Genomic DNA, 22,779 nt, shown 5'->3' with positions numbered 1-22,779 from the left:
TCCCTGGACAATGTTTCAGAATGTGCTAGACTAGGCCATGGGCAAATCTGTTAACAAATTTACCAGATCCTTATCAGACAAAATTTAGAAAAGCTTAGCTAGATAATACTTGAACATGTACAGCGAAGCACCTTCATGCACTTAGACTAGCACGCTGGTAATTATTGTTAAAAGAAGGGATTGTGTTCTTTATGTCTTGTTTCCATGGTCCTCAGAGGGACTTCATTAAAGGGAAGCTTTGTAGGAAGGAAGGGCTAACATTATCAGACAATTTTCTCTAAGGAAATAGGATTCAACTTTTTTTCTTTAGGTTTTTACTTATGGTACATGCACTTGCTAGAGAAAGACGGAGGGAAAGTGAGAAATCATCCCCCATGGAGATGGCCACACTGTAATCCTTTCTCCTCCATTCTCCTCTCTGGATTTTGGACTTGCACACATGTGTACCTGGCATTATTTACAAGCCACCAGGTCTAGGACTTGAGCCACAGTCACCCATGTGGGAGCTTAGCTACTTAACCACTATGCTACCTGTTGGTTCCAGGATTAGACTATGAGCCAAATCTGTTATATGAATAGAGCAACTGTGTTTTATGACCACAAAGTTTTTTTGTGAGTAGGGATATTCATATAAATATTAAATGAATACACATCAGATATTAAATAGTATATATTGTGATCTCCATTTGGCAGTTGAGGAAACTTAGGCTTAGAGAAACCAAGGAATATGCAATGCCCAAGTCATAGATCTGATGGAAACCCAGAATTGTTCTCCATGTTTTAATGCCAAAGTCTATGTATGTGGCTGTAGCCAGCAAGTTTTAAGTCTAACACGGTAATGAGGCACCATAATGTATCATGGTGTGACGAGTATGTGTGTATGCACACGTGCATGCGCGCACACACCTTTGTCTTACTCTCTGATGTCATTCTCCACCTTTTTTTTTTGCCTACTTCTTGTGACACTGTGGTCCAGCGTCATACAGTGACGCCCTTTCATGGTGACCACACCTTATTTATTGAAAAGTTTTATGCCTTCTCTTCAATTTAAAATAGTAAACTTATACTTCTTTAAGAAGTCCTAATTTTTTAAAAAATTTTATTTCTTTCAGCAGAGAGAGACAGAGAGAGGCACCTCCAATAGAGCCCTTGGACCATGATCTACCCCAAGTCCCAGCCAGCCTGGGTCACGAGCCCAAGCATGTGCATTGTGCTCTGGGAGGTTCTTGGTGTGCAGTCAGGACTTTTCCCCATGTGGGTCTAGTTATATTACTACTGCACAGCCTCCCATTTTTGTTGTCGTTGCTGTTAGCAATTTATGATGCTACTCAGTCAAATTATCCCCCACTCACAATGTAAGTAGTCATTAGAGATAATTATCTAAATAAAAATAAGCCTTATAAAAATATTACTATGACTTAAGTTGGTCACAGCATGTTGAGAAAGGAGGCAAGCAACAGGCAGATACCAGTCACCAGGTATTAATTTAGAACTTGCTGATGGCCAAGTAAGGTTGTGAACAGTATGGTCTATCCCAGCCCTTACAAAGGAGAGGGAAGACCTCCTTACTTCTTGGTGGGTATGAAGCATTTAGTGTGAAAGTAAGTGTGGCTAGGAAAGTGAGACCAGGTAGATGACTGGTAGGATCACTTTGCTGCCTGACCCTGTCAGGTGAGCCCTGACCACTTAGTCTTTGGACAGAGGTCTGCAATAAGAAGCTACTTCAGTCTTCAGTATTCTGGCTGGCAATGTTGTGGAAAGTGGCCGAGAATGACACTGAGTCTGGATTCGGCTGGCTGACTTGTCGCTTGTACTCCTGCTCTATAGAGTTCTGATTCATCATGCCCTGCAGAAACTGAGTCCTTTGTATTGTGGTTGGAGCTTTAGGTAAGGATAGAAGGTGCCAGATGACTGGAGCCTTGGCGCTAGTCCTTGGGTCACAGGAGATGGTGCTGTTTTACAATCTTCTCCTAGAGGTCTTCCGGAGCTGGCATTTAATGCCATCACACTTAATGAGTTTGGACATCGAAAAGGTAGTAGTTTCCCCCTACTCTCTTCTTTTCTCTGTGTGTTCTGAGTAGCTTTTCTTTTCAGTTGTCACTGATTCAGTTTTTCTTGCTGTGATTTTGGATGAAAATAAATTCCACCCATTTGACCTTCTTCTTACCCCCCACCCCCGCCTTCTGTCTGGACATGGTGGCTTGAAAAGCACACGGGGCACATGCTGCATGTGTCCAAAATACTGAAAAGGAGGGAGAAATGGAAGAAAAAGGATTGTGGCATGACCATGCCCCTTGGGTGTGAGGGGGTTCTCTCTCTCTCTCTCTCTCTTTCTGGTGAGTGTACCCATTTGCAAGTTAGAAGAAGAAAGAGCAAGAAGGAGAATATCACCTCCAATCTGACTACCTTTCCTTATTGTACAGTTGCAGGGAAGAAAGAGGGATGATGAGGAGGAATTGAGTTTGAGTTGAAATGATTGTGTCTGAGGGGGATGTATATACTTTTAGCCAACATTTTCCAATTCACATTTTAGCCTTCATGAATGTCTTAGTCCATTTTTGCTTTGCTAACAGAAGTACCCAAGACTGGGTGATTTATTAAAGAAAATAGAGGTTTATTTGCAAAGCTCATGATTCTGGTGCCTGGAAAGTCCAAAGATACCGTAAAGTGACAGAAGGCAGAACTTTTCAGCAGAGCAAAGCGTGGTCTGTTCCTACGTTTCTCTCTTGTTCTGATCTTATTCCCTTAGTTTATAAACCTCAAGAACTCAATCACAGGGGCCCCACAGTTAAGACTTTATCACAATGACCTTACCTAAGGGCCCCACCTAGAACACCATGAAGGGGTTACATTTTCACTAAATACCTTCAATGTCGCAATGCCCAAGCATAGACATTTTGGGGGATGTCCAGTCACAACTTACTAAGAGCAAATTCCAAAACATGAGCTTTTAAAGGTGACAAACCATTATCCAAGCAATAATATTGACCAAGAACCAATAACTGTCCTTGAAGAGTTCTCATTTAATTTTCCACAGAGGCTATTTGCTGGTAGTTCTACTATAGAATAAAGTCTGTACATGGTTATATTATGTGTCATCATTGGATGAAATGTTTAAGATCCAAGAGAATGAGGTCTAAGAGACCCACCTTATAAGTATGTTTATATTTTATTTATAACACAGACACACACACATACACACATGCATGTGTGTGTGCATGTACATAGTCAAAACCAAATCAGTACTTAACCTACTGGAATGCTAATAGGTGAAAACCACTTCACATTGGACTTTATAAAAATATATTTATACTTAATTATGTGAACTATAAATTAATCTTTTTTCATCTTTGGAATACTTTTTATGAATTAATTAACCTTTTTTTTTCTTTCTTGCAGAACTGGCTAGATCCCGCAAAAGAAATAAAGAGACAACTGAGAAGTAAGTATTTAAATAGTCATACTTTCAAGTTATTAAGTTAATCTTTATATCTATTGGATTGTTAGAAGAGTTATGAGGTGTTTTTGCATAGAACCCATTGTGACTTTTCTGACGACCCGATATATGTTTCCATCATTGATAAATTCTGTAGGAATACAGCCTATAAAAGACAGTGATAGAACGATCAGTTCTGTTTCGCTTATATACATCTTAGAAGTTAATAAGACTAGTCAAGTTTTTGTAACTTTATTTTGTACACAGCTTAGAGACTTCAACCTTTTAGCAGTTTATAAACTCACATTCCTAAGTATCCACCTCACTTCACTGTGAAGTAACAACCAACCTTAGTTTCTGAGAAAGAAAAGCTGCTTTTTCATAAACTTTATTGTAGATGGACCTGATACCTTTGTTTTATCTTTCATTTTGAAAGCATATAATTAGTTTAATAGACAAGCATCTTTTTGGCCTGACAGGCATATAGGTGTGCTTTCACAGATGTATTGGAGTGAGGATTCTGGGAATGGAAAAGAAAATGGAACTGTCTTCTCACTACTGAGAGGTCATTGCTGTCTCTGATCCCCAGGGCTACTTGAGGAGCTCTTTGAGTCTGGGTTTGTAATTAGGCTCACTTGTCTATTTCTTTCTTTTTAAAAATTAATTAAATTCCATTTATTATTATTTTCATCATCATTATTTTTTTGGAGCGGTTTATGCTATAGGGCACATGCACTCGCCAGAAAGTGAGAAATCATCCCCCAGGGGGGATGGCCATGCTGCAATCCCTTGCCCATTCTCCTCTTGGGATCTTGGGCACACACGCACACCCGCCTGGCGTGAGTTTAATCACTGGGTTCGGGATACCAACCACAGTTGACTATAATGGGAGGTCAGCGACATAGCCATTACGCCAACTGCTGGCTCCAGTTATTTTTTAATTTGACCAGACAGAGAGAGAAAGAGAGATAGAGGAAGTGAGAAAGGAAGCCGGCAGATCTGGAACTTGACCCACCATCAGCCATGTGGGAATCTAGCACCTTTAACCACAACGCCACCTGCCAGCCCCTCGCTTGTCCATTTCTCCCCGTTTCCCCGTTTGTTTTCTTTGTAGAATCCCCAAACGATTTCAGATGTCCTACTCTAACTAGCTGCAGTCGCTTTGGTGCGGTCTTCCTCTGCCGGCTGCCATGCCTGTGGCTGGCTCTGTGTTACGTGTGCCAAGGACTGTTGCCCTGCACAGACCTCTCTGATAGGAGACGTGGTACTGCGTTCACTTCAGAGTCTCTGAGTGACTGAAGCAGGGAAGGTAGAAAGCCATGAGCAGCTGGAATTTTCAGACTGGAGAACAAAATCTAAAGGTGTTAGATTCCTAGACCGTGGGCCCTAGTGCTATCCAGGGAAAAAAAACATTTCTTTGGGTGCCAACCTGCAAAATGCCCTTTATACTGTTGTTTTCATTTCCGTACTTATTTATTATACCTACGGTCAAATACTAGAAGAAATTCATGCTTTTCCTTCTCATCCTTTCCTTCTCTCTTCAGTCTCCCATTTTAGGTTCTTCACATTTGTTTTCATTTTTATTTCCTTTTTTTTCTATCTTGAATTATTAATCACTTTGGTAGTTTTCCTGTCATTGCTGTCTGTCTCTTCCCCCACCCACAGTGCATATTTTTCTCATTTCCTCTTCTTGTAGTTACCTTTTTTTTTCTTTAAAAAAATGCTTTTGATTAGAATAATTGATCTTGATTTGCCCAGGACTCCGAGGTTTCAGGATATGGGACATTGAGTGCTGATGCTGGAACAGTCCTGGGCGGTCTGGCATGGTGGGTCACCCTGTCTTTGGAACATTTCTTCAGTGTTCATTTCCTCCTCCCTCCCTCTCTCTGTGCATTTATTATCGTGGTGTTTCATCCACTTCTGTTTGCTTCATGCTGGAGAAAGGGAGAAGGCTAAGTAGACATGAAAACATTATGCTGACATTATGGGAGAAGCTGTACTGGAAAGCTTTGGCTCTTTTCCCCTTGGTCTCTTCCGCAGTCGTTACATGATTTGCAAAGTGCTTGAAATCAAAAAGGTCCAGACAGCTAGGTCGTATACTTTCTCTGAAATCAGATCTGCCAAGTGACCAGAACAGAGAGAACAGGGCAACCTCTGAACCATGATTGATGCTCCATTGGGTTGTTTCCTATTGCTCTTGTTTGGTTATTTTTGTGTGCCAATCATTTCAGAGTCATGGATAGGTCCTAACTTTTGGAAGGCTAGACTCTTGCTGATTATAATCACATTCTTATGTTTTGATAATTTGTGAAGTTATTAAGAGTTATTTCAGTTCTTTGGCCCTTGTGGTTTGGCAAGAGGAATAACAGTAACAAATAGGATTTGACTTTTTTTAAACTATTGAAGCCAGGTTTTTAAAGGGCACCCTGTACTCCTGTTATGAATGTAGGATAAGGAAATGAAGTTTCAGCTGTTGTATTTCTTTTTCCTAATGCTTGTGTTAAAATGGACCAAAGAACTACTTTTTCAATATTAATATTAACCCAGTTTCTGCTACGATTTTATTGTTACTTTTCAGTTAGTGGACAACTGACAAAGATAAACTTTATTTATTTATTTATTTATTTATTTTACTTTCCCAATGACCTAATGGCTTCTTCAAAATTGCTTTAAAAATCTATTTCCCCCCGCATATAGACAAGTAAGACTATATAATGATTGCATATGGTTAATATATGAACAGTCTATAGTTAGAAGGATGATTTACATATTCTTTGGTTAAAAACAAAATAATTATAATAAAGGACCAGCAGATGGTGTAATGGCTACATCGTTGAACTCCCATGTAGTCGACTGTAGTTTGAGACCTGGGCCTGGTGGTTTAAACTCACGCTGGGCACGTGTGCGTGTGTGCCCAAGACCTCAAGAGGAGACTGGAGGAGAAGGAATTGCGGTGTGACCCTCCCCCTGGGAGGTGGTTTCTTGCTTTCTGTTTCTCTTTCTCTTTCTGGTGAGCACACGCACCCTATAGCAAAAACCTCTCCAAAAATAAATAAATAATTGTAATAATACATAATTAAAACTTTAACTTGAGGGCCAGCAGGTGGCATGCAGGTTAAGGCACTGAATCCTACATGGCTGACTCCACGATTTGAATACTGGACCTGGTGACTTGAAAATCATGTCAGCTGCATGTCCGTGCCTGTCCAGAATCCCAAGAGGGGGATTGGAGAAGGGACTGTGTATGGCCATCCCTTGGCAGGGGGTGGGGTGATTTCTCCCTTTCCCTTCCTCTCTCTCTGGCAGTCATATATAGCCTATAGCAGAGAAACTAAAAAACAAAATTTAGCTTGAGAATTGTTAAGAGATTAGATTTTTAAAGATTCTTACAACACACAAAAAAGAATGTGAGGTAACACCCGTGTTAATTAGCTTGGGATAGTCATTCCACAGTCCTGTGATGACTGCTTTATTATGGTTTGGCACTCACCCCAGAAGTCACCCAGAGGTGTGTATGCGTATATAATGCATGAGGTTTTGACAGTCTGCATGGTGCTACAAGCCAAGAAAAATCACATCTCTTGATAGTCAGAAAAATGTTATGTTCTATTATGTTTTAAATGTGTATAGCAGACCTGAATCTGTTTTTAAGTTCATCAAGATTGACTTAATTAGTAGAATTAGTGATGTATTGAACTCAAGCCCAGCATAACTGTGTGTGTGTACACAATAGGTATTTGGTAAATATTACTTTAGAGCGAGAGAAAAGGTTGTGGTGAGAAAAAGTGCACATTGACATACTGAACAAGAGGATGGGACCCACAATACTTTCTTTCAAATTCAAAAATTAAAGACCTTAATACCAGCAGATGGCATAATGGTTAGGTTGCTTGACCTTCATATAGTAGACCACGGTTCAAGTCCTGGACCTGGTGACTTAAAACTCATGCCGGGCACGTGTGCATGTGTGCCCAAAATCCTGAAAGGAGAATGGAGGAGAAAGGATCACGGTGTGGCCATCGCTCTTAGGGGATGATTTCTTGCTTTATGTCTCCCTCTCGGATGCACACATCCTATAACAAAAATTTCTCTGAGATTTAAACAAATCTGTTAAAACAAATTTCAGTGCACGCATCTTATAGCAAAAATTTCTCTTAAAAAATGAAAGACTCCATGAGTCCTTCATATATGTGTAAAAGGGAGTAACTTATAGTTTTTCAGTTCTTACTTAAAAGCACTATGTATGGACTTTGAGTGTAAGTCTAAATTTGGACTAGTAGAATTATGTAGATTCCTTTAGGAAAAGGAATCTTTATTGTGGCTTTTTTTTTTTAAGCTGTTCCCCCCCCATAGGGTGCATATTCTTACCAAAGAGAGGTATCAGACAGAGTGAAAGTGAGAAATTACCCCGAGGACAGATGGCCATGCTGCAATCCGTTCTCCTCTGTTCTCCTGTGGGGATTTTGGGCGCACACTCACATGTGCCTGGCATAATTTTCAAGCCACCAGGTCTGGAACTTAAACCACCATCAGCTGTGTGGGAGTCCGGTGCCTTAACCACCACGCCACCTACTGGCCCTTCTAGCTTTTTCTAAAACCATCTAAAACATGGTATACCAAAAAGATCAGTTAAACATAATGTGTTAACAGCCATGTTTTAACTTTAAATAAGTCATTCTATGACATGGCTGTTTGATATATTCATTTTCATACAGTACAGTGTAGCAAAGGATGTTCATACACTTATGTCTACTTTATAAAGCTCAGGTAATTATTGTCTTAAAGTTTTATAAAGTTTTATCATACATTCCCTTCCTTGGAATTTAACACTTCCTTCAAATAGTTCATTAATCAGTTCCTGAATAGTTGTTATGATCACTTGATCAAATCTAGAAACAATCGATCAAATCTAAAAATCCTGAAATGCTTTGTTTTATACGTATTGAGAATGTTTGGCAGCTGAAGATCCCATGGTTAAAACAAATCTCAGAGCTATTACATGGAGGTTATATAAAATTATTTTGCATAGTAATTCACCATATAAAACATTTGTTGAAGTACTGGTAATTTTTAAAATTATTTATTTAATTCTATTTATTTATTCATTTATTTTAATTTGACTAGAGAGAGACAGGGCGGGGGGGGGGGGGGGGGTAGTAAGAAAGCAAGCCACCGGGTCTGGGACTCGAACCGTGGTCAGCCATGTGGGAGTGTCTAGCACCTTAACCACCATTCCACCTACTGGACCCTGAAGAACCAATAAATGTCAATAAAAAGTGAACAAATTATTCTTTAATGGTGAGCTATTCATGTATTGATTTTTGTTTTTCATTTTGTTTTGTAAATAATACTTTTTCTTAAGTCAGCAAATACAACTGTAGATTGATTAATAATAGAATTAGTCTGTGTCATTTAACATTTACTTTCCAGTATTATCAAAATAGTTACTTTTTTTTTTTTTTTGGAGAGATTTTCACTGTAGGGCGCATGCGCTCGCCAGACAGACAGAGAGAGACATAGAGACAGAAAGCGAGAAATCACCCCCCAGGGGGGATGGTCATGCCGCAATCCCTTCTCCTCCATTCTCCTCTCGGGATCTTGGGCACACACACAAACGCGCCCGGCGTGAGTTTTAAGCCACCGGGTCCGGGACACGAACCACGGCCGACTACATGGGAGTCCAGCAACATAGCCATTACGCTAACTGCTGGTTCCCTCAAAATAGTTACTTTTTTGTTTGAGGAAATAACCATGATATTTAATAATTACAGGTCTTCCATGGCTGTTCACTTTCAATGTGAAGTTTTATCCTCCTGATCCTTCTCAATTAACTGAAGATATCACCAGGTATTTTATATTTGTCTTTTAAAATGAGCCTCACATTAATAGCTCTCATTTATTTCTGTGCCCTGGAAAGTTGTAATGTCAAAACTATTAATAGTTTTTGTTTTAGATGTTTCCTTGGAAATGGGTACTCTCACATCATTTGGGATGTTGCTTGTTTCAAATATTTTTTTCACTTTTCTTTAATTTCTTTATTTATACTCAAGTGATGGAAATTAAAAAATATTAATGACAACTATGTTTCCTATATTATGAAGCGTGACTGATATTTAATATTATAGTTTGAATACTAAGAGGAATTTTATTGTATAACCTTTATGAGCCTGTGCACTAGGTCATATTATGCAGATATGTAAGTGTAGGACAATGAAGTTACTTTTAGAAGTCAAATGAACTGGTAGTTTTAAATTTTTTGGTCCTTTTTAGCTCCTTCTACCTCCTCCCGCCCCTGCGAAAAAACCTTAGCAAGGCAGGCTTTCTTAATGTAGAGTCAATAGGCGTTTCATTTCCATCTCCTCTTAGACTGTGTGAGCTATAAGAATATATACTTAAATTGCAAATAAAGAATTTGGTTTAGGAGTAAGAAAACCTTACCAGTGTTTGAGTGGTAACCAATAATCCCTTGATGTCCTAGGCCTCCTACTAGACAGTGTAGCTGTACTGGGACTTCTTAGCTTCGTAAGAGTAGTTGTAAAGGGTGCTTTTTATGTCCTTTTAAAAGGTTATTTACAAGGGTGAGAAAAACTGTATGCAATATATTTACTTTTAGAAAACTAGAGGGTCTTAATGAAAGACTGTTTATTTCTGGTTTTCAGGCCCTGCATGCTTTCTTCTAGGTCAGTTTTGTTGTCAGACATCAAGTTGTGTAGGTGCTTAAAGGAATGCATAATGTCCATGTGAAGTAGGAATATTGGATATTTTTAAATATTGGATGATTGCCAGGTCTATTTTTTTTTTTCTTTACTACTCACTGCTGAATAGCAGTGTACGAACTAAGCTCTGAACGAATTAACATCAGCTAGTAAATAATAAATAAATAGTAGCTTTTGTAACTGCACAGTGAGCTGCTCAGGGACTAAAACCTGACTGGCTGGCACAGTGGAGAACACAGAGCTTCACTGCAGGAGTGCCTTGAACAGAGCAGGTAATTGGGGCTTAGTGACCCAATGCCCTCTCCCTATATACACTCCTTTTTGCCATATTGGTTTGGGGTTGATAATCCTTTGGTGATTACAACTTTATGGCATCAGTGAGTGCTTCGGTTTTCCGTGTAAATAGGGTCTGAACAGCCTCCATGTCTGTACTGGGAATAATGATATAGTCTGCTGAGCTAACTAAAGGTGTCAGTGAGTGAGACCAGCCACCTGCCTGTACTTGTGGCTTGGCAGCCTAACTGTTGTGATTGAAATTTTCACTATGGCTTCAGTGAACATTTCGAAGGTGGCAGGGGGCAAGGCTTTTGAGGAGGACACAGACACTAGTTAGAATGATGTTTGAGGAATCCTTTGTCATTTAACCTTATTGTAATTCTTAGCTAGTTCCAATATCTTTTCACCATCAATTTAGTGTGTGTAAAGATGGAGTTGGGAAATTCCGGAAGTTCTTGCCAGTTCTATGTGAAGTGGTTAGGGCTTGGACTTAGACTTTGAAAACAAAGGGAAGGACCAACTGAAAAGTAGAAACAATAATGTAAAACAAAACAAAATAGCAAGATGGAAACTTTGTGTATGGGTTCGAAAAGAGCCAAAAGCTGTGGGGAACTAGAGATATTATTGATTAGAGGATTTAAAGGTAACCTTGAATCATAGTTTAAAATTCAGTGTTCTGAAATAAGTGCATTTGCACTTATGTTATTCTTCAGGTTAGGAACACATACTCCTCCTTAATAAGAGCACTGCCTCACTGCATTAAAAATACCCAGACTAGGGGCCAGCAGGCGGTGTAGTGGTTACGGTTCTGGACTCCCCTGGGGCTGACCAAACATGGTAGCTTCAAAGTCACACTGGGCGAGTGTGTGTCATGTGCCTGAAATCCCAGGAGGAGAATGGAGGAGGAAAGATTGAGGCACGGTCCTTCTCAGGGATGATTCCTCATTTTCCTTGTCACTGTCTCTTTTTCTGGAGAGTGCATTTGCCCTATGACAAAAACCTTAAAAACAAAAATAAAAACAACAAAAAAGTCCAGACGGTAGTGATAGTGAGATGACTTTGATTCTCTCCAGTTACTGAGCTCTTGCTGTGTGACAAGCTTGTCCTTTGCTGACTGTGGGCTTGGGATGATGATGGATAGAGTTGCTACTCTGCCTGATGATAGCTGGGGGTGGTACTCCAGGGATCGCTGAACTGAAGTGGAACCATGTGCATGGACATGCTTTCTGCCCTGAAAACAATGAGGTCTGGAGCAGAGGCTGGCACTGCTATTTGATCATTTGGGGTAGGGAGAAGAGGATTGGGCCCTAAATCCCAGACCAAGCAGAAATATCCACAGGAAGAAGTTGGCCAGCTACCAGTGGGAATGGCAGTTCCTAAAGGAGCTCCAAGAAGAAGAGCACCAGTCCTTTATTCCAGAAGGGCTGGCCATCTGCCCTGCTCTTTTCTGACTCATGTCCTCTCGGGGAAGTCTCAGGCAGAACTTGGAGACTGTGACCCAGAAGAGCATGGCAGTGTTGACCTCAGTGACCTTCCTAAGTGATCTTAGAGAGTAGAAATGAAGTTTTAAAATGTCACCAAAAGAGATCAATGATAGGGACTAAAAAAAGAAATCCCTGAGTATAGAAATTAGTTGTATTGGAGTGTTATTTAGTGGAAAACAAATTCTTTTACATGTAATAAGCTACTTTAGAACATTAAATATTGATAAAAATAACAACCATAACTCTTATGCTAATAAGTATAACTATCAGTTATTAATTCTCATGTACCATGCCGCGTGTTTTATTTATATTATCTAATTTTTGGTCTCACCTTCAAAGGGAGGTAGAGTTTTTCCCACCTGGCTAGTAGGACGTTGGGCAAATAAATGGATTTGCTTATAGTCACAAGGAGTAAGCTCCAAAACCCATGCTTTTTATTTTTTTGCCTCTAAACTGGGCTAGCTGCCTCTTTAGATGAGGATAGTGGGTAAGGGCTACAAAGTAGAGATTTACTTACAATTGTTGTAAAAGGTATTTCAGAAAAAGAAGAAATTAGTACGAAGTGTAGAGATGATAGAGGGTGGGTGATGTTAGCTTTTCTTGTAGATCGATTGCAGTTACTATTGTTATTTTTTAAGTTTTGCTACAGGATGCATGCACTTGCTAGAGATAGGAGAGAGAGGGGAAAATGAGAAATCATCTCCCAGGAGAATGGACACATCATAACCCCTTCTACCCTACTCTCCTCTCGGGATTTTGAGCATGCATGTGCAAATGCCTGATGTGTGATTTTTTAACCCGCCAGGACTTGAACTGTGCAGTTGGTCATGTGGAATCCAGCTGCCTTAGCCAACATGCCAATGGTTGACTCTCACTGCAGTAATTTTTAAAAGTTCATTAATCTTTACAGCTTTTGAGGCATGTGCTAATTTTTGCCATAGTTTTAAATCCAAGGAGACAGTTTAAATGAATTTTGACTTCAGTCACAAAACTCTTCAGTGTAATAGTGATGATAGACTAAATATCACCAGCATAGCACTTCAGAGTTTCCATCCCGTATTAGCCCTCTGGATTCAGTTTTTTGAATAAGTCATGAGGTTAGTTAGCAGTCCAAGGCCTGAGTCCAGTCCAGTCTTCCTAGAGAAGACTATTTTTGTTATAATGAGGTTTATAGCTTATTTGCTTTTAAAGAATATTAGAATGTCAGGTTTATGAGAACTATATAATCTTGACCTTTTCCTCCTTTTGCTCTTCACAGATACTTTCTGTGCCTTCAGCTCCGGCAAGACATTGCCTCTGGCCGTCTGCCCTGTTCTTTTGTAACTCATGCCTTCTTGGGATCCTACACGCTGCAGGCTGAACTTGGAGACTATGACCCAGAAGAGCATGGCAGCATTGACCTCAGTGACTTCCAGTTCGCCCCTACACAGACTAGGGAGCTGGAAGAGAAGGTGGCAGAGCTACATAAAACCCACAGGTCTGTTACCTTGCTTACTGGATTGAGAATGGCCATGGAAGATTATATGGCTTTTCTTTTAATACTTCCTAGATATTTGAGCTCAGTTTATGGGATTATCCAATTGTCCTTTTGAAACTTCACCTGGAACTGATCAAGACAGTCTGTAGCCCTTGAGATATCCTTTCATTGTCTTTAAGACCATACCCCGAGGAACTGTGTTTATGATAGTAAATGCTTTCATTTATTGGAAACATGTACTTTTTCTCGTGCTATCTTCCTTATCTCTATTCCTCCAGTCCCATTCCTTAATACACACACACACACACACCCCAAGCATATCCACATACTTGTTTGGCATTTATTTTATATTTCTTCTTCCTTTTAATGGTTTTTATTACTATGTTTAATAAGGAAGCCATGGAGATAGTGAGGCATCAGGATTTGAATCAGAAATGTGAGTAGTGATGAGTGTGATAGATGAAAGGTATCAGTGATTCTACTGTCTATTGAATATGGATGGCCTTTTGGTTTACTAAAGATTACTTAAGTTACTTTAATACTATGTTATGCTTTGAGAATCTTTATATCTGTGTGAAAAATGGATTTTTTATACATTTTTATAACTTTATCTGATCCACATTGCAAAGTATAGTTTTATAAAACTTTAAAATGATTTGAAGGGACTGTAAGAGATTAGAAGATTTTTGAATAATCCATATTCATTGACTTTCTTTAAATTGTAAGTGCAATATTTGGTTCTAAATATTGGGTTGTTGGGAAAGTCATGACATTTTTTTTTTTTGGAGAGGTTTTTGCTATAGGGCGCGTGTGCTCGCCAGACAGACAGAGAGAGACAGAGAGACAGAAAGCGAGAAATCATCCCCCTAGGGGGGATGGCCACGCCGCAGTCCCTTCTCCATTCTCCTCTCGGGATCTTGCGCACGCATGCACACGTGCCCGGCGTGAGTTTTAAGCCACTGGGTCCGGGACGCGAACCGTGGTTGACTACATGGGAGTCCAGCGACATAGCCATTACGCTAACTGCTGGCTCCCCATGACATGTTTTTGTCTAGAAAAATACATCATGACTTTCTCGACAACCTAATATTTTATGAACTTTATTTAAAATCTACTCAACAGACATTTATTGTATAATTCTAATCTGAAGTGTCAGATATTAGGATGTCATGGAGAATGTGAAGATTAATGAGGCAAGTTTCCTTTCTCTAAAAACTTAAAACATGTAGTTGGGAGCAAAGATAAGAATGGAAGGGATTTTAATATGGAAGAATTTGACATGTGTTATTGTAAGTGTAAAATACAAGTAATTCTGATCTTTATTATGACCAATCTTAGTGAAATAAATCAAAGAGTAAGAATTTGTGTATCCCAGAAAGATAAAATCACTTTTTTATTTTCAGTTAACTTATGGTGTACATTTTATTTTGGGGGTCTCTTTTTTTTTCCCTGGTGAAAGTAATCAAAAGCACTTTTTTAAAATGAAAAATGGCAAGGGTAGAGGAATATCTCCTTGCAGTTAGCAGGTTTAGATTAGAGGATCTTAAGAGAAAAATGCTAGAGATTGAGAGTTGAATCTTTTACCTGCTTTCTTCTTTTCTGCAGATTTAGCTTGATTATTCCTTCTACCCTAAACTCTTCAATCTCACAGACTCTGTCCTCCCTTTGACCTCATTGGCTTTGCATCCACTGATAATACCGTTTCTTTTGATTTTCAGGGGCTTATCGCCGGCACAAGCAGATTCTCAGTTCTTAGAAAATGCAAAGAGGCTTTCCATGTATGGTGTTGACCTGCATCATGCCAAGGTACTGTGAATGTCATGGGAGGTAGAATCTTTCCTGTATATTGACTAAAGTTTGGAGAGGGCCCACGTTTCAGAACAGCCCAGTTTACTTTGGGAGCAAAGGCTACTTGCCTTCACTTGAAGGGTCTCTTTGGTGACTACTTGTGGGGTTTATGATTGTAGAAGGGATTATTTATTGTCATAGTCCTTCGCAAGCATGCAGGGGTAAAAGGAACATGGATGTGACCACCTTCCAAAAAGCTTCTGAGCTGTGAAGGACTTGGGCTTTATTTTTCCTGTAGATGTGTTTTGACTTTGTGAAAGATAAAGTAGGTTGGCCTAGGCTTCAGGAAATGAAGTGCCATCAGTTGAATTAGAGACGTAGTAAAAGACTAGAACTAGGGATATGTGATAGAGTGGGTTTGGGAGGAGCAGGCCAGTAACATGCATCACCTACTTCATGATTCTAGTTTAAGTGAACACATGTCGAAGAGAATCAAGGAGGAGAATGAGAGGCCAGATGAAAGATGGATTGATTTTGAAAAATATGTCCAGTGTCAACTCATCATGCTAAGGGAACCCTTGGTAGTCTGCTTTTCAAAGATCTTGCCAATCCTTCAATTTGGGCAATAGGAAGTCCAGATGATATGATTTGATAAATTTCAATGAAGGCCCCCACTCAAAAATATCTTCTCTCTATAGACCTCAGATTAATAATTCTTGCTTTTGTGTTATTAATCACGCTTCATATTTGCAAAGCACTCTCCTTCTTAGGAACTAACTTTATCTTTGAGTATTTGTCCTTACTACAAAAGAAATACATGTTCATCATAGAAAATAAAGGCACACAGAAGAAAATATCATGTAAGTCTCTTTATGCAGAAATAAGCACTATTTGCATGTAGTCAGACAGACAGGGTCTTGCTATTGTGATCCTCATGCCTCAACTTTCCCTAGTCACTGGGTTTACAAGTGCATACCACCATGCCAGGCCTCATGTTGGACCAAGAACCTGAACCTCCCATATTGGTCCTAGTCTGTGCTGCACAGCATCATAATAGGGCTTGCTACCACAGCTGGGTCAGCACTGTTAATATTTTGATACATTTTCTTTTGAAAAACTCTGTGAGCAGTTGAATTATCATGCCTTTTGCCTTTTTTTTATAAAAATTATTTTATTTAACTTTATCCATTTATTTATTTTTTAATTTTATCAGAGAGGGACAGAGTGTGAGAGGAAAAAGGGAGAGTGAGAACACAAGCCAGCAGGTCTGGGATTTCAATCATAGTCCGCCATGTGGGAATCCAGTGCCTTAAACCACCACGCCATCTGCCGGCCCCTTTCATGCCTTTTTAAAGAAGGGATCATACTAACAGCATCCTTTTGTTAGTTTATTTATTTATTTATTTGAGAGATTTTTGCTAACTGGTGTGTGTGCTGGCCAGAGAGACAGAGAAAGTGAGAAATCACCATGGGGGTGGGGAGTAGTAGCCATGTTGCAATCCCTTGGCCTCCATTCTTCTCTTGGGATTTTGGACATGCACGCACATGTTTCCAGTATGAGTTTCAAACTGCCGGGTCTGAGACTTGAACTGTTGTCAGCCATGTGGAAGTCCAGTGCTTTAACCACTATGCCACCTGCTGGGCTTTTGTTAGATTTTTAAAAACTTGCTATTAGAAACAGCTTTCCATATCATTAAACAGTCTTCTAATAGCATCATTTTTAACTGCTCCATGCTGTATGCCTTGAATTTTAAAAGTTCTTTTACATACACCATCTCATTTGAAATGTGAATGTTTTGATTTTATGACTATGTGAAATGGTGCAGAGAATGACTTACTTATAGCCTCTTATGACTAAGCAAGTCTTATCTGCCTCATTTCTTTTGATATATCCTACTAGGAGGTGAAACTGATCTTCCTGACACTACAGTGTTTTTTTTTCTTAGCTCTTTCTGTATGATGAGAACAGGCTGGATTTTTTTGTTCGTTTGTTTCTTTTATTATTATCATCATAATCTTTTTTTATTTACATTTTTATTTCATTTTCTTTTATACATTCAATCACATTATTTAGCTTACAAAGTGAATATTTCAACATGTGAACATTTCTCCCTAGTCCAGTTGATAAAACTATAAAATATCTTCAACAGATAATACAACATGTCTTTGTCTCATTAATGCTTTCCTCTCTATTTTTCTTCTAAATATCCTTCCTCAGACCCTACTCTCTCACACACACTGTATCTGGTATTTACATGCATTTACTGTGTTTCTATATCCTTTAGTCAATCAGTTTCAGTCAGAGTGTGGACACTCAGTATATATTAAGTGGAGACATACAATGTCTCTTCTTCATAACCTGGCTTGCTTCACTCAGCAGTAAATCTTCCATATTTTTCCACTTTCTGTCAAAAGCCAGTTTTTTTTTTTTCTTTTAATGGCTAAATAGTACTCTACAGAGTATAAATGCCACAATTTTTCAATCCATTCATCTGTTCATTACATTTGGGGTTGGTTCCATGTCTTAGCAATTGTGAATAGTGTCGCAGTAAACATCGATGTGCAAGCACTTTTCCGATTAAGAATTCTTCTGTCCTTTGGGTAGATACCAAGGAGTGGGATTGCTGGAGCATATGGTAGTTCTATGTGTAGATTTTTGAGGAATCTCCAAATTGTTCTCCACAGTGGTTGGACCAATTTACATTCCTACCAGCAGTGTAGGAGAGTTCCTCTTTCACCCCACTCCCACCAGCACTGATGTTTTTTGTTTTTTGTTTTTGTTGTTTTTTTTTTTTTTTTTTTTTTAAATTTTTTTTTTTTAGGTGGTATCTCATTGTTGTTTTGATCTGCATTTCCCCTTACAATGAGGGATGTTGAGCACTTTTTCGTATGCCTTTTGGCTATTCGTATGTCATCTTTAGAGAGTGGTATTTCCAACTCATTCTCCCATCCTTTAATAGGGTTGATCATCTTTTTTTGGAACAGCTGCTCGAGTTCCTTGTGTATTCTGGTTATCAGTCCCTTATCTCACCCATACTTTACAAAAATATTTTCCCATTCTGAGGGCTTTTGATTCACACTAATTATTGTGTCTTTTGCCATGCAGAAACTTCTTAGTCTGATATAGTCCCACTTGTCTATTTTTGGGATTATTGACTGTGCCTTCGGGGTCTTATTTAAGAAGTCTTCCCTATCCTAATATCTCTTAGAGTTTCCCCAGTGTTTTTCAGGAGCAGTTTTATAGATCGTTATCTTTTTTATATTACTTTGAATCACATATATCTTTATAGTGTATTACATTTTTTTTCCCAACAGGATTACCGTGCATATCAGTCAGTCAAGAAAAAGACATTACTATACACATCATCAAATAGCTTTTCATCATTTTTTTAGATTATTATTATTTATTCTCATTTTTTAAACATTTAATTACTATATATCATTCGGTTTATAAAAAGAATTTACTTACCATGAAATACTTCTCAGATTAGTCCAGTTGAGAATGCTATACATGTTATCATCAACAGGTAATAAACTGTTTCTATGTCCCACTAATATCATGCCTCTCTATTTGTTCTCTTGCTATCCTCCTCTATACTCTTCCCTTCTTATGCCCCATTCCACATTGTCTTCAGCATCCATAACTATTTTCACTGTTTTTATGTCCTCCAGTATTTCAATCTCTACCATAAAGCGTGGATAATCTCTCTATATTAAGTGGATACATACAATAACTTTCTTTCACATCCTGGCTTTGCTCAGCAATAGATCCTCCGTATTTGATCACTTTCTATCAAATGCCAGGGTCTTGTTGTTTTTTATGACTGAGTAGTATTCCATAGAGTATATGTGCCACACTTTTTCAATCCATTCATCTGTTTGTGAGCATTCAGGTTGGTTCCATGTCTTAATGATTGTGAATAATGTTGCAATAAACATTGATGTGCAAATGCTTTTCTGACTGAGCATTCTCCTATCCTTTGTGTAAATACTCAGAAGTGGGATTGCTGGATCAAATGGTAGTTCTATTTGTAGATCTTTGAGGAATCTCCATATTGTTTTCCACAGTGGCTGAACCAGTTTACATTCCCACCAACAGTTAGGAGGGTTCTCCTTTCACCACATCCCTGCCATCAGTTATCACTTTTTGTATTTTTAGTCTTTGCCATTCTGACAGGAGTTAGGTGGTATCTCATCGTGGTTTTAATCTGCATCTCCCTTATGATGAGGGATGTTGAACATTTCCTCATATATTTACTGCCTGTTCACATGTCTTCCTTAGAGAGATTTTTGTTCAGCTCATTTTCCCATTTTTAAATTGGGCTAATCATTTTTTTACTAAGCTGCTTGAGTTCCTTGTGAAATCTGGTTATCAGTCCCTTGTCTAGGCATATTTTACAAAAATATTCTTCTATTCTGAGGGTTGTCAATTCATACTTGTTACTGTGTCCTTTGCTGTGCAGAAACTTCTTAGTCTGATATAGTCCCACTTGTCTATTTTTGGGATTATTGACTGTGCCTTCGGGGTCTTATTTAAGAAGTCTTCCCTATCCTAATATCTCTTAGAGTTTCCCCAGTGTTTTTCAGGAGCAGTTTTATAGATCGTTATCTTTTTTATATTACTTTGAATCACATATATCTTTATAGTGTATTACATTTTTTTTCCCAACAGGATTACCGTGCATATCAGTCAGTCAAGAAAAAGACATTACTATACACATCATCAAATAGCTTTTCATCATTTTTTTAGATTATTATTATTTATTCTCATTTTTTAAACATTTAATTACTATATATCATTCGGTTTATAAAAAGAATTTACTTACCATGAAATACTTCTCAGATTAGTCCAGTTGAGAATGCTATACATGTTATCATCAACAGGTAATAAACTGTTTCTATGTCCCACTAATATCATGCCTCTCTATTTGTTCTCTTGCTATCCTCCTCTATACTCTTCCCTTCTTATGCCCCATTCCACATTGTCTTCAGCATCCATAACTATTTTCACTGTTTTTATGTCCTCCAGTATTTCAATCTCTACCATAAAGCGTGGATAATGGAATTGTGTTAAATATATAGATTAACTTGGGTATAATTGCCATTTTGATTATGTTAATTCTTCCAATCAAGGAAAATGGGAGTCCTTCTACTTTTTTTGGGACATGCTGGATTAACCAAGAAACAGAAGTAAGGGAGGGAGGAGGGAACAGGTGTGGGACCAAAAAGATCTCCTAAGCCCATTTCTGCCTCAACCCAGTTAGTTACTCTTACCACATGTAAATCTTGGATCTTCCTACTTTTTGTTCATGAGTTGGAAATCAATTCTCAGATGGCATTACTGGAAGGTTTTAGGATTCTAGTTTGTTGATGTCATGTCTTAGAATGTAAAAAGTTGTAGGCTCCATTAATGTATAATGTCAGTTCTTGTTGTAACGTGTGGAGCAGAATACTTTAAACAAAATTCAAAGTAACATTTACTGATTTATTTATCATCTCATAGAAACTCTGGTATTATTTGATAAGCAATACATTTGTAACTCATTGAAAAGTATATATGTAGCCATTTAAAAAACTTTCACATAGTTTAGTTTTGTGCCTCTAAATATTTTTCTTTGCCTTGAAAGGAGGCATTTTCCTTCTGTCTTCCTCTTCTGTCTTCTTCCTTTTTTCTTTATTAGAATAGTTCTTAATGGCACACTCATGTTAGGACAAGTTGAAGAGTATTAAGTAGAAGTTTTCTCTACAAAGGTGTAGGGATAGTATGATACTCCCAAGCTAATAAGTAATAGCAGCACTCTTAACCCCGTAACCCCTCAAGGGGGCAAGGGCAGAGGGTGGTTGTCAGAACCTGAGGGAGTGATCTGTGTGGAGAGGGCTGTCTCAACAGGAGCCATCATCAGGGAAACAGCCAACCTGATGAGACCACACAGAAATGGTATCTCTCCTCTCCTTGGTTTATAGCTGGAACTTTTTATATGTTGGACCCATTCATAAACCATTGGCTACTGGGTCCTATTAGTTTCCATATGGGGTGAAGGCAGAACAGGTATTCTTTCTATTTGCTCATTTTTAAAATTTTGTTGCAGAGTGTCAGAACTCAAATATGGATGATCAAGGCATTCTTTTTTCTTTTCAGTTCCTATCCTTTATATTATATTCTATAAATAATGATAATTCTAAAACAATTAGGTGGAACAACCAAAAATAACCCAATTTACTTGAATCTGGGTTGTTTATTTTTACGTCAGATAAAATAGCTTCCTTGTTCTGTCAGATTGCTGCAGACTAGAGATGGCTTTGTTCAATGTTGCGAGTGAAAGTTGCCTTCTTGCTTGTAGTGAGAACACACTGTCCTGGCCATCTTCTGCCTTGTTCCCTGTGGCCGTGGGCAGTGATGGTTTTGGCAAACACACCCTTTAGTCTTGTGCCAAGTTGCTTGGGCACCTGTGCCTGATTCATCCCAGTTTTTACTCTAATCTTAGAGCTGTGTCTGCCAAAAAGCGGTGAATAATTACCCTATAGAGTAAACTTTTAAAAAACCTGCTCAGGTTGGTCTAAAATAATTTTACTTGTATAAATGAATGAAATGAGTATCTAGCAGATAAAGCATTTGACATCAGTTGCCCAGTACTATACTTTTATTTTTAAAAACTAATATTTTTAAATTCTTAACAATTTAATATTTATGACATTTGAAAATGTGATGCTTTAATTGAAATGGGACTTTAAGTATGGTGTTTGTTTCAACTTTTTTTGTGAGAATTTGTTCAGTGTCGATAATTTTTCTGAAAATGTGAGTATCTCTAAATAGTATTCAGTTTTACATATCTTAAATGACATCCAGGTATCCTCTTCAAGATAAATATTGGTTATATATTTTGAATGTTATGCATCTAGTTGCTAGCCCCTACTTGAGATGTGAGGAGATAATTTTTCACTTTTGTCTGTAAAATTTATTTGTGTTTCAGGTTAGTGATTATTCTAGGTTGTCAACTATTCCAAATTAAACCTCTATGGGAAAAAAAAAAAAAAACAACAAAAAAACAACTGTTAGTTCAAGAAAAGTCTGCAGTCTTTGCAATATGCTAGTAAAGCCATGCTTAACAAGTACTGGATGTCAACACTCTTAAGTTATTGAAAACTTGAAAGAATTCAGAGCTTTCAACAGTCAGCCTAGAAGAAAAAAAATCTGTGAGAGATTGGTGTTTTGCAAAATATAGGCCTAATTTTAATAGCTCTTAGCCTAGTATATGCCATCTGAGATAAATTTGCTCAAAATAAAATACCTGGAGGATAAGTCAACTGATTGTCCCTGAGGCTGAAATAGCTACCAGGAAAACATTTTTTTCTCCCATTTCTCCAGGATATGTACATCTAGCTCTGTTTCTTTTCCCTCTGTTAGCTCTTTCAACAAAGCTTGACAACATATGAATTATGCCTTTTGAAGAATATTGTGTCCTATAGGCATATTGCCATAACTTTTTAGTAAAATAAATCTTATCCCTGAAGATGAATAAACGTGCACATGTGCCTACTGTTTCCGTTAACTTCTGTACTGTTCTTAGAATTTAAATACAAATCTGTTAAATTGGCATTCCT

General features: G+C 38.2%; 1 protein-coding gene across 19 annotated transcripts in view; it reads left to right on the top strand.

Annotated features, from left to right (window-relative positions):
* EPB41L2 (erythrocyte membrane protein band 4.1 like 2) overlaps window positions 1-22,779 on the top strand; it is a 253,789-nt gene that overhangs the window by 171,713 nt on the left and 59,297 nt on the right. For all 19 annotated transcript variants that reach the window (XM_006144276.3, XM_006144277.3, XM_006144275.3 and 16 more), the window contains exons 5-8: window positions 3,400-3,442; window positions 9,208-9,283; window positions 13,171-13,389; window positions 15,108-15,195. In XM_006144276.3, coding sequence (XP_006144338.1) covers window positions 3,400-3,442; window positions 9,208-9,283; window positions 13,171-13,389; window positions 15,108-15,195 — 426 coding nt within the window. The remainder of the gene's footprint in view (window positions 1-3,399; window positions 3,443-9,207; window positions 9,284-13,170; window positions 13,390-15,107; window positions 15,196-22,779) is intronic.

Source organism: Tupaia chinensis, unplaced genomic scaffold (genome assembly GCF_000334495.1).
Source record: "Tupaia chinensis unplaced genomic scaffold, TupChi_1.0 Scaffold000117_2, whole genome shotgun sequence".
Lineage (NCBI taxonomy): Eukaryota > Metazoa > Chordata > Mammalia > Scandentia > Tupaiidae > Tupaia > Tupaia belangeri.
This window is presented reverse-complemented; position numbering and strand designations above follow the sequence as displayed.